The sequence below is a fragment of the Mesoplodon densirostris genome, chromosome 10 (assembly GCF_025265405.1).
Source record: "Mesoplodon densirostris isolate mMesDen1 chromosome 10, mMesDen1 primary haplotype, whole genome shotgun sequence".
Taxonomy (NCBI): Eukaryota; Metazoa; Chordata; class Mammalia; order Artiodactyla; family Ziphiidae; genus Mesoplodon; species Mesoplodon densirostris.
Window position 1 is genome coordinate 105544845 of NC_082670.1, and position 12522 is coordinate 105557366.

Genomic DNA, 12522 nt, shown 5'->3' on the forward strand with positions numbered 1-12522 from the left:
GCTCCAGGCGTTTGCCCTGCACACCCTCTCCCTCCGCCAGCACAGTCACAAGGAGCATCTCTGTCTTCCGTTCAGTCCTCACCTGCATGGTGAAGGGTTTCTTCAGAGCCACCTACCCATGATGCCCAGTACCACTTACTACTAGGGGCCACGTCTGTAGATCAGCTGGTCTGGATCTAGGGGTCTTAACATGAGGCCATGGAACATAATTTTTCTCTGTGTAAAAGTAACCGACCTCTGTGAGGACCAACTCTGGCCACTTATCATTGTCTTACTGAGATCCCATGTACTGTCTCTTCTGGTGTGCTGTGAGCTGGGCAAAGTAAACTTGTAAGAATTGCCTCTTGAAAAAGAGCAAAGTGCCTTTGAGTGAGGATCCATTTTGTTTGCTCTGAGGCCTTAGTTGCTTGCTTCTAGGCATTCAGCATTGTTCCAGAGAACTGGGGTTCCTTTCTGCGCTTCTTTTGGATGGGTGAGATGCAGCTGTGCTGATAGCAGGAGGAACGGCATCTGTCCATGTGGCTCTTACACACTGCGTGTGTGGAATCCTTTGTACTGATCATGGTGAGGTTCTGGGGCCCGGAACAGATTTGGCCTAAATTCCACGCCTAGTGAAACCTATTTCTTTATCTCACTGCAAGATTTTAATTCATTTCATACTATTAGGAGTTAGTTTATTTGGCAGATTAGCCTAAGCTATGTGTAGTTTGGTTTTTTTTGGGGGGGGGTTAAAAAATTCTGTCAGTGGGGAAGCATATTGCCTGCAGCTATTATAACTTTCACCAGCTTGCCTAGGAGTTTGATTCAATGTTTCATCTTCCTCCACTGTGATACACTTGCTAGAAAACAAGCAAAAGGAGACTGCTGGGGATGAGAGATTGGGTGCTATTGAGTGTTGACAAATACTTGAGCTGTAGGCTATTGACTGTTCCCTAACACAGGAGGGAGGGGAGAGTGCCAGTTACTTCTCATTCTCAGCACTGCTACCTGTGTGTGTGTGTGTGTGTGTGTGTGTGTGTGTGTTTGCGTGCGTGCGTGTGCACAGGTGTGTTGTTGGGGGCCATCACGAGTCTCCGAAGGGTGTATTCCGTGGAACAAAGAGCATCTGGAGTCACACAGCGTCCAAACGCCAGCTCTGTGTGGTCGCGACCTGCCCCTCTCCCGAGTCCCGCTTCCCACAGTGTGACACTTGGGTGAGGAGTAGCCGGCGCCTAGTGGGTTCTCAACACACGGCGTTGCTCGCCTTCTCTCTAGAGACAGGGACGTAGTAAGATTCTCTATCCTGTTTTGTTGGTCTTTTTCTTGGGAAGAAACCCTAAACTTTGTCCTTGTCCACCATTATCATCAGTAACAACTTGGCCAAACCAGGCCTGGGGATTTGGGAGCTCTTAGAGCTTGGGGGCCCCCTACGAGTGGGCGGTACACACCATCCTCACTTTGCAGTTGTTTCCTTGGAAGAATATATAAGGAAGCAGCCGTGAAGAATTTCCATTAAACAAACAAAAGTTTGCATCTCTTTTGATCTTCACTCATCTGGGAAAAAAAATCTGCTTTTGTTGTCAAGCATTCCCACCAGAAACCTAGGTGAGAGACACAACAGCCCAGGAGCCAAGCGTAGGTTCCAGTAGGAAGGCCCAGGGGCTTAACTTGAAATAGCAACATCTAACTTTTGTAAAGGCTGCTTCCTGCCATGGCTGCAGAGGCCGTTTCCTGTGCTTCTAATTTTTCCAGGAGAGGAAGAAGCGGGGAGAGACCAACAATGACCTGTTTCTGGCAGATGTGTTTTCCTACCAGGGGAAGTTCCACGAGGCTGCCAAACTGTACAAGAGGAGCGGGCACGAGAACCTCGCGCTCGACATGTACACAGACCTCCGCATGTTCGAGTACGCCAAGGTAACCCGGCCACGGCCTGCCCACCGCCGTCCCGACCCTGCGGCCTCCAGGCTGTCTACCCCCGAGGTGGTGCGGACAGACGGTAGCCGTGGCCTCAGAACGGGTGTGGGCACATTGATAAACGAGGAACCATCGGAGGCCACTGGTTAAAGCTGACCTACAACTGACCTTTCAGGCTGATGTCAAAAGGGACAGAGTGTAACGGTTCAGAGCTTTGTCAGTGACAGAGCTGGATGGACGGTGAGTCCTAACCAGCATAGTCCCTTTGTTAAGGGTTCGGGGTTCTGTTTCCCACAAAGTCTCTCAAACCTTTGTCAGAAGCCACTGAGAACCTGTGTCCTCAGGCATGAGCTGGTTCTGCCGTTGTCACATAGGCCAGCATGGTTCACTCCAGCCAAGGTTTCCAAAGTGCCTGCTCTGCTTGGTGCTGGGCTTCACACTGGGCCTCAGAGGCGCTGTGACAGAGGCCTTGCCCGCCGCTGCGAGCACACTGTGCCCCCATCGCTCACCTGGGGTTGGGGGAGATATCCTCTTGCATTTGGAGGGCCCCTGTTAAGGTTAGTCCCCAACAGGTCTGGTCCTTTAAAGGTACGTGAGGGCAGTCTTCCTGGAGCAGCTCCTGATGGCTTGTGTGAGACGGAGTCCCACTGAGGACCCCAGACCACCAGGACATATGTTCGCCTAGCGCAGGTTCGCCTAGCACAGGTGAAAAGAGGGTGGGTGCCTGGAACAGCCAAGTTTTTCCTTCCATGGGGGTGCCTTTGTTAACCTGTCTCTGGGTAACCTCAGAGAGGCTTCAGAATGTTCAGTGAGTCATCAGCCACAACCAATTAGAGGCTGTTAATGGTAATTAGCTAACGAGTTCAAGATGGAAAATCCTCCCCATTTTTTCCCCTGCTTTTCTATTCCTGGAGATGGCTGCGTGCTCTTTTATCTTCTACCATCCGTGGGTCCCTGTGATGTGGCCTGGGAGTTGCTGGTCATCAGTACCTGGGCTCCAGTCTGTCTCTTCCTTGGTGGTTCCTTCACCCCAACCCTCAGATCTGGGTGCTTCAGGTAGCCCCCTTTTTGCCCTCTTCAACTTTTGTATCTTTCCCCAAACCCCACCACACACACACACACACACACACACACACACACACACACACACACACACACACACACACACACACACACACACACACACACACACACACACACAATTTAACAGTGCGTTCACACTGAGAACACCTAAATCAGGGTGTCTCTTTCTGGGAGTGACAACATTTAAACCAAGGATAAAACCTTGAACTAAAGGATCGAATCCCTGAGGGTAGAATTCAGGCTTTAGGAACAGCTAGGCTTGGTTGTTCTTCTGGACCAACAGCGCTTCCCAGATCCTCTGAAAAGTCCTGGTGGGCAGCTGTGGCGTAGGAGACAGCACCTTGCCGTGGTGCCCAGAGAGCGGGCGTGAGTCCCAGCCTCCCTGTGGGTGACCTGGGGGAGGCTCTGCACTTTGCTAGCCTCCATTTCCTTCTTGGAGGGTCGCCTAGTCCAGCTGAGCTCAGTTCTGAGAATTGCAGAAATGAACCCACGAGGAAGCCCTTTACAAAGGCCGAGCTGTAGAAAGGCTGGGAGAGTGAGTGGAGCCAGGCGTGACCACAGCATGGCTGTCCTTCAGACCGGCCCCCGCTAGCCCCACCCCGCCCTGCACTGAAGCCCCTCCTCACACTTCCAGTGGGCTTTGTGCGCCTACGCTCTTCCACCCAAGAAAGGCAGCCCATTTACGCAGTCCGTCTGGTCTGCCTCTCCGTGAAGGTAAATACGCTGGGGGCTGTTTCCGGTTTCAGGTTTGATGTCAATTCCAAGTAGGATCCAAGTAGGTTGGTTCCATTTCATTCCCCCCCCCCGACCCCCGACAGTCTGAATTTGAGAAAATGTGTACATACACATTATGTCGGGGGGTGGGGGAAGATACAGTGCTTATTAACATGGCATGTTTTTGTTTACTTGAAAATTGCTTCCCAAGATTCAATCTGGTTTTTGGAAAATTTTTAAATTACATTCCCACGTACAAATAAATTGTATGCTTTCTGGGAAAGTGACATGTTTATATGGAGATAAAGGGAATTATAATGCTCTTAACTCTTATGTAGTATATCCTTATCAAAATCACCAAGCATGAGAACACTGTTTAGTCTCATTCATCACTCAGCACAGCCTCTTTCTGCCCACTCCAGGACAGAGTCTTTGCCGTGGCCCCAGATAACATGTAAATTAGCTTCATGGAACCAGAGAACCTTTGGAAACCCAGTTTGCTGAGCCTTGAAGAACCATTTAGATTTAACTTCTATTAGGTCCGAGCTCCGGGAGCTGGACCGTGGGGCTGGAGGAGGCTTCTTCAAGCCCGGGAGCTGTGTCCCTGCCTGGTCTCCACACTGACGACCCAAATTTATGGCTTGCTCTTAGCCTCTGACCCTTCTCACTACAGAGTGAGTGAGACACCCAGAGTCCACTGAGCACTCCCTTTGAAGGACATTCCTGTTCTCTCACGATGCCTGTTTCCCCAGCTGCTAACCTCATTTAGCCAACCAGGTTAAAGAAGAGTTTCTGGCTTTGTGTTGGCATAAAGAGTGCACGTTGTAGCTGCCAAGAGTAAAGGCTGGGTCTGTAACAGCCGAAACCAGGCCTCTGCAGGTAGTCAGCGGCTGCCTTCCAGCCCCTTCACCTGTGTGGACTGCAGAGAGCTCTAAGCCAGCGAGGCGGGCCTGTCTTTTATTGGATCCTCAGCATCAGGGTCATGATGCTCCTTCCTCTCCTGAAAAGAATCGCTTGTCTTAGGCCAGTCTAATATGTTATTTTAGGGGCTACCCAATTACCCTGAAAGCAAATGGAAGAAAAGAGAGAATGCTAATTGTTCAAGTGGGTCTTTAGCATACATTGACTGTACTTTTCTGACAAGTGAGTGCTAATCAGGGGAAAGGAGTGCTTTCTTTTTTTTTTTTTAACATCTTTATTGGAGTATAATTGCTTTACAATGGTGTGTTAGTTTCTGCTTTAAAACAAAGTGAATCAGTTATACATACGTTCCCATATCTCTTCCCTCTTGCGTCTCCCTCCCTCCCACCCTCCCTATCCCACCCCTCTAGGTGGTCACAAAGCACTGAGCTGATCTCCCTGTGCTATGCAGCTGCTTCCCACTAGCTATTTATTTTACGTTTGGTAGTGTATATATGTCCTTGCCACTCTCTCACTTTGTCCCACCTTACCCTTCCCCCTCCCCATATCTTCAAGCCCATTCTCCAGTAGGTCTGTGTCTTTATTCCCATCTTACCCCTAGGTTCTTCAGGACGTTTTTTTTTCTTAGATTCCATATATATGTGTTAGCATACGGTATTTGTTTTTCTCTTTCTGACTTACTTCACTCTGTATGACAGACTCTAGGCCCACCCACCTCACTACAAATAACTCAATTACGTTTATTTTTATGGCTGAGTAATATTCCATTGTATATATGTGCCACATCTTCTTTATCCATTCATCCGATGATGGACACTTAGGTTGCTTCCATCTCCTGGCTATTGCAAATAGAGCTGCAATGAACATTTTGGTGCATGACTTTTTTTGAATTATGGTTTTCTCAGGGTATATGCCCAGTAGTGGGATTGCTGGGTCATATGGTAGTTCTATTTGTAGTTTTTTAAGGAACCTCCATACCGTTCTCCATAGTGACTGTACCAATTCACATTCCTACCAGCAGTGCAAGAGTGTTCCCTTTTCTCCACACCCTCTCCAGCATTTATTGTTTCTAGATTTTTTGATGATGGCCATTCTGACCGGTGTGAGATGATATCTCACTGTAGTTTTGATTTGCATTTCTCTGATGATTAATGATGTTGAGCATTCTTTCATGTGTTTGTTGGCAATCTATATATCTTCTTTGGAGAAATGTCTATTTAGGTCTTCTGCCCATTTTTGGATTGGGTTGTTTGTTTTTTTGTTATTGAGCTGTATGAGCTGCTTATAAATTTTGGAGATTAATCCTTTGTCAGTTGCTTCATTTGCAAATATTTTCTCCCATTCTGAGGGCTGTCTTTTCATCTTGTTTATGGTTTCCTTTGCTGTGCAGAAGCTTTTAAGTTTCATTAGGTCCCAGTTGTTTATTTTTGTTTTTATTTCCGTTTCTCTAGGAGGTGGGTCAAAAAGGATCTTGCTGTGATTTATGTCATAGAGTGTTCTGCCTATATTTTCCTCTAAGAGTTTGATAGTTTCTGGCCTTATATTTAGGTCTTTAATCCATTTTTAGCTTATTTTTGTGTATGGTGTTAGGGAGTATTCTAATCTCATACTTTTACATGTAGCTGTCCAGTTTTCCCAGCACCACTTATTGAAGATGCTGTCCTTTCTCCACTGTACATTGTGAAAATGACTCTACTACCCAAAGAAATCTATAGATTCAGTGCAATCCCTATCAAACTACCACTGGCATTTTTCACAGAACTAGAACAAAACATTTCACAATTTATATGGAAACACAAAAGACCCCGAATAGCCAAAACAATCTTGAGAACGAAAAACGGAGCTGGAGGAATCAGGCTCCCTGACTTCAGACTATACTACAAAGCTACAGTAATCGAGACAGTATGGTACTGGCACAAAAACAGAAATATAGATCAATGGAACAGGGTAGAAAGCCCAGAGATAAACCCACACACATATGGTCACCTTATCTTTGACAAAAGAGGCAGGAATGTACAGTGGAGAAAGGAGTGCTTTCTTATGCTTTGTGAGCTTGACACAGCGCAGCCTCTGCAGGGTACATTATTCCTGAGACATACTGCTTCTTAGGAGGAGTGCAGAACTGGGCTCCAAGCACTCTCAATTTCCCTTTTTGAAAAGCCCCACCTTTCAAATTGTCAACACCAAAAGCTGTCTCAACTATGGCAACCCTCAACACATATTGTGGGTAACTGTATCCTGAAAAGAGGTGATTTTCTGAGGCTGTTTCTTGCGAATTCTAAGGCCAACCTGGGGAAGCTGGGCACGGCCCCTCAGAGGCCCCTGTTGCAGTGGACGGAACACAGGCCTCTCCTCCTTCATGGGTTCTCTCCCAGCCCCTTCCCGCCGCCTCAGATCCCCCACGGCCTCCTGCTGTCCCCACCCCTGCAGACCTGATCTCAGGACAGGGTCTGATACTATCCTGTTGAGAAGTAATTAACCAAAACCACTCACGTTCCTTGTCGGCCCCAGGCAAACAGCTGGGGCAAAGCGGAGGGGACAGTGCCCTGAGTTCAGGCAGCAGAACGTGAACAGAGTCAGAAAACAGATGCCAGTGATACTTGCAGTGTGGTGATGGCTGAGGGGCCATCCTAGAACTCTGTAAACCATCTTGCCTCCTTTAAGTTCAGGGGACCACATACTCAGCCTCACTCTGAGGCGTGTGGTATCATCCTTACTCTCTGAATAAAGATTTTAGGTCTGACTGTTTGAAATTGTGTAAAGTCACTATAAAGGAGTCATTACACATACGTCAAACTCTATATGAGAGAAAAACAAAGTACTCTGATCATAAACCTCCCACACTGCGGGGTTGTGTGCAGTACTCCAGAGAGTCGGGAAAGTGTTGTTTAGCTGAAGAACAAACGTCCATTAGTGGGAAGGGCAAGAAACATTGAGGGCCATAGTCCCTGACACTGACCTCGTACCCCCAGGAGCACCTGTGGGGCGGCCTGCGAGCCCTCCTCCCCAGCACTTGGGCCTGCCCCGCAGTCTGCCCCGAGGGTGCGGGCTCACGCCTGCATCCTGACTGCCCGCTGCAGCCAACTGGGGCCCTTCCTTGCTGCAGCCTTCGGCAGCCTGACGTAATGCTGGCAGCAGGAAGTTCTAATCTGGAATGTTTTTGTTTGTTGTGCTTCCTCAGGATTTCCTTGGATCTGGAGACCCCAAAGAAACAAAGATGCTAATCACCAAACAGGCGGACTGGGCTCGAAATATCAACGAGCCCAAAGCCGCCGTGGAGATGTACATCTCGGCGGGCGAGCACGGCAAGGCCATAGAGATCAGCGGCGACCACGGCTGGGTTGACACGTAGGTTTTCAGTCCCTGCCCCAAGAGGCATTTGGCAGCATGTCATGTCATGTCAGCTCTTGGTTTTGACTGTCAAGGAAAAAACTAGTGTTTCTCTAAGTATCTGATCTGAAGGTGATGGTGACTTGGGTTTTGGGAGACACAGAGACTGAATGAGGCAGTCACTGCCTTTGGGAAGCTCAGCGAGGCCCTGGGGAAAGGGTGGTGGGGACTGAGTGGGGAGCCCCCCAGGCCCCGGGGCTGCCATTCCCTGAGCCCTCCCTACGAGCCGGCCTTCGGTTCTCCCCAACACCCTCCGCGTTGGTGTTTCCATGCCCACCTTCACATGAGGAAACCGAGGTTCAGGGACCCAGTGATCGTATGAGGCCGGGTAGCTGGGCATTTGTGGGGCAGAGCTACAGACTGACCTCAGGGCCCATGACCGGTGCGACGGCAGGCGCTGGAAAGACCAAGAAAAGCCCCAAGCGTGTCGGGGAAGGAGACGTGAGTTCTCACAGGAGGAGCCCTGGACGTCTTCTGAGAGGTAGTCTTTGCACGAAAGGCATTTGACGAATTTCAGGAGGTAGAGATGGTAGGAAGGGAAGATCGTGCAGGTGGAAGAACTGCCCAAGCAGGACAAGTTGGCGGGTCCAGGCGAGGGTGGAGGGCGCAGGCTGCGGCAGGGCCGTCGGGGCTGGCCTCACCGGGAGGGCCTCTGGGGCCAGCCAAACTGAGGCGTTTAGATTTGTCAGTAGGTGGTGAGGACCCCTGGTCGGGGCTGTGCTCTCGGAAGCCCACTCAGGCAGCAGGTGGGGGATGGAGGGAAAACTAGAGGAGGACCAGGTAAGTGGCCAGTGCGGCAGCTGAGAGAACGAGAGAGACATGGAGGAGGTGAACTGACAGGACCCAAGGCAGGGTGCATCGGGGCGGGGCCGGCAGAGCTGATTCTGAGCTCTGGGCCTGGTGGTCAGTGATTTCACTCAAGGCAGAGAACAGAAGCACGGGGGCTTGGGGTGGAGCTGCCAGACAGAGGATGGATTTGGTCTTAGGACTCTTAGAGCATCGGACCTTCAGGCAGAAGGCTTTCTCCTCCCACCGTCAGGGAGAGTGGGCTTTGTGCTCACACATGTACACACGTATAGGCTGCTGCAGCTGGCACAGGAGAAGAGGTGAGGGAGTGGCTCCTGAGTTTGGCTCAGTCTGAGCCCTGAAGGCTGTTGGCTGTTCTAGAAACAGGTAGCAGTGGCCTGGGACCTGGGAGGGGGAGGAGCTGGTTGATGGCTAAGTCATGTGGTTGGTGTGGTCCCTCACAAAGGGACCTGGGTGGGTGACCTACTACCCCATCTTTCTCTTGTCCAAGGATAATGTTTCTTGAAGATAGAGGTGCGGATTTTGCCCCCCAGTTATTCTGTTCATGAAAGGTGTGGTACGGGAGAGAGCCAGGCAGCTTTAGGTCCCCCACTCAATCCTCTGGTTTTGCCTGTCACTTTCACTTGCAGCTTATATGAATCAGGTTACCCTGGGGATACTTAACTAGTGCAGAAAGGAGACATTAAGCACGTTCTGTCCTTCTTCCAGGCCTGGCTGTAAAAGGTGTTTCTCCTCCAGGGACATTAGGGTTAATGGGTGGGGCGGGGGCGGAGGTGCTAAGGGGTTGCGTGTGCTACCTTTCCCTAAACACGTGTCCTTTCTTTGCTGAGAAGTGTTATTTTTAGATGCCATTATTATTCTAAGTACAGATTGACAGGCCTCCCTGAGCTCGCCTGACTCTGAGACAGGGCTCTGCTACAGCTGCTTCTCACAAAGAGCGAGCTGGGTAGAACCCCTTTCCCTTGGGAGAGCTGGTTTTACTCAAAACCCTGGCCTGACCAGAGGGAACAAGCACTTTCCATGCAGCCTCATGTGCCCACGAGCAGTGGCAGGGCTGGCTACCACTGGGGAAAAGTGGTGAACCAGTGGTCCCCATGGCCCCTCAGCCTGGTCAACACTTTGGCCAGGAGGAGAGGCACAGTCAAGATTCCCTGCAGGCCTTCCTTCCAGAGCTTAGAGCAGAGCCGCACATGCCTCTTCCTTGAGAGGTCCTGTCCCAGAAGACACCTCCCACCTCTGCTTCTACTTTCCTGTGAGAATTCCTCAAATGGTGCTGGAAAGGGCACTCTGCCACTTCCTGGCTGCAGAGTCTTGGGCAGGTTGCTTCACCTTTCACCCTAGCCTCTAGTCTCCTCATGTGTTAAATGGGAATAGCAGTCCCACCCCCTTAGGGCGGTGAAGATTCAGTGAGATCACACACGGGAAAGCTCATGGCGCTGGGCTTGATGCCCGTAGGTGATGAGTAAACGTTGATTTCTCTCCCCAGAGCTTGCTGGATAGGTTGGTAACTCCTGTGAAAGGCACAAGAGGTGGGGGAGATGGTGTCCTTTACCAAGCAGTGTTTCTGGATTAAGTATTCACTGAATTAATAACCTCCCATCAAGTACCAGGGGCCATGGCGCCATACGGAGGCCTGGGGACGTCAGCACGAATCAACACTGAGCCTGCCCTGGGAAGACCCGGACGCTCGCTTCCTTCCATCGGGCTCCCTTCCCAGGAGTCCATCTCCTTCCTGTGCTCTCACCGCTCCAGGCTCATCGACATTGCCCGGAAGCTGGACAAGGCCGAGCGGGAGCCCCTGCTGATGTGCGCCCACTACTTCAAGAAGCTGGATAACCCTGGCTATGCTGCCGAGACTTACCTGAAGATTGGTGACCTGAAGTCCTTGGTTCACCTGCACGTGGACACCCAGCGCTGGGATGAGGTGGGCGTAGGGGGCCCTCCCTGAGCCCCGGGACATGGGGATTTGGGGGGTTTGGGTGGAGAGCAGCTGTCCTCCTTGTGGGCGTGAACATTGGCCTGGCAGTTACGAGACTCACCTGTGAATTCGCTGAGCCAGAGTATCCTGGAGGGCCTCTCCGTACTCGCTTTCTGTTTGTTCGCTCATTCATTCATTCATTCAGAAAATCTTTATGGCCTGCTGGCTGTGTGCCAGCCCAGTGATGGACACCAAGAATGCGGGAGTTAACGTGACAGCCCCCACTGCCTGCTGTTGGTCCGAGCTGCCTCTGACCAGCACTACGGGCTGAAGCATCGCAGACAGGGAGGCACACCTGCGTGACATTTAAAACCTGCTGGCTGGCATTTTGGCAGAAGATGCCAGCCGTATTTTCCCTGAAACGGCCGGAGCCATTTCAGGGCCAGCTCCTCCTCCTCTTCCCGGCCCCCTCCCCCCGACTCCTCTGTCATGAGGGTCGGTAAGAGAATTAGCCAGGCCAGTGGGAGAGATGGCTGTGGTGGGGCTGGTGGAGCAGCTGGTGTGCTGCCCCTCTGTGGCTTAAGTCCCGCCCTCCAGCTTACTGGCTCCCTGTGCCCTGGGTTAAAATTCATCCTTGAGGGGATGAGAGCTGTGCGCACGGTCCTCACCCTCCACACCCACCCACTGTGGTCTGGTCTGCAGAGCCATTGCAAGGCCTTTGCTGGTAAGAGCTGTCTGACTCTTGTCTCCCCGCTAAGTGGCTCCATTTGGTGAGGGACAGGGTCACTGATGAGAAAAGGTGGAGCCAGGGACAGAGGCAATAATGGCTTCTCAAGATTCATTTATCAGATTTCTCAAGCAGCATAAATTAGAGCATCTTGGCTGTGCATGAGGCAGACTTTCTCCCCGTTGTCACATATTTTCCCCCGTGACTCATTTCCGGTTCTCCTGGTCTGACAGGTGGTTCTGGGGCTTAGATGAAGCAGTCACCGGGTCCCATGCAGCACCACGACCCCGGTCATCTTTGACAGCTAATAAGCAGCAATGATGATAATGTCAATTCTGTTTCCTTAGGTGTCGCCTGCAATTAAAAGAAATCTGTTTGCAGCCTACAGGAGCCCACGCAAAGCCTCAAAATAAAATGTTTCCGATTCTGTGCCACTTCTGTGGTCCAGAAACAGACTGTGTTGTTACTGAATCCAGTTGCTTGCATATTGCTGTTAATTGCCTTTTGTTTTCAAAGAGCTGATTTGTTTTTGCGTTTCTGGGGGTGGTGAGGGGGGGAGGCACTCTCCTCCTCCAAGTTGTCAGGCTGGCAAAATATGACATCCCTGATGGATTCAGCCAAGTGCCCGTGTTTTCATGGGGGCCGCGGGGGCTGCTTTATTAAGAAGCCATTTGCTCCTTCCTCTAGGCCTTCGCCTTGGGTGAGAAGCATCCCGAGTTTAAGGACGACATCTACGTGCCCTACGCTCAGTGGCTAGCAGAGAACGATCGTTTTGAGGAGGCCCAGAAAGGTAGGCCACATAGACTGGCACCTGGCAGAAGGGGCAGGAGAAAGCACTGCCAAGACACACGCGTCAGGTAGGCTGCCCAGCCCTCCTGCCGTGGGCCCCAAGATAGACAACTTCCTCCGGTGGGTGTGATGTGCTTGGTGCTGAAAGGCCATGGAGCCGTGGGAGGAACACGGGCTCTGTGTGGGACGCACCCGGGCCCACCACTCACATGCCTCAGGACCTTCAGCAGGTCCTGTCTCCTCTCTGAGCAAAGCACCGTGAGCTCCAGTGTATCTTCCT

General features: G+C 51.0%; 1 protein-coding gene across 4 annotated transcripts in view; it reads left to right on the top strand.

Annotated features, from left to right (window-relative positions):
- IFT122 (intraflagellar transport 122) overlaps positions 1-12522 on the top strand; it is a 70330-nt gene that overhangs the window by 44724 nt on the left and 13084 nt on the right. For all 4 annotated transcript variants that reach the window (XR_009533649.1, XM_060111597.1, XM_060111598.1 and 1 more), the window contains 4 exons: positions 1732-1893; positions 7793-7959; positions 10561-10732; positions 12141-12243. Coding sequence is in view for 3 of the 4 variants with exons in the window: in XM_060111597.1 (XP_059967580.1) it covers positions 1732-1893; positions 7793-7959; positions 10561-10732; positions 12141-12243 (604 nt within the window). In the remaining variant the exon portion in view is untranslated. The remainder of the gene's footprint in view (positions 1-1731; positions 1894-7792; positions 7960-10560; positions 10733-12140; positions 12244-12522) is intronic.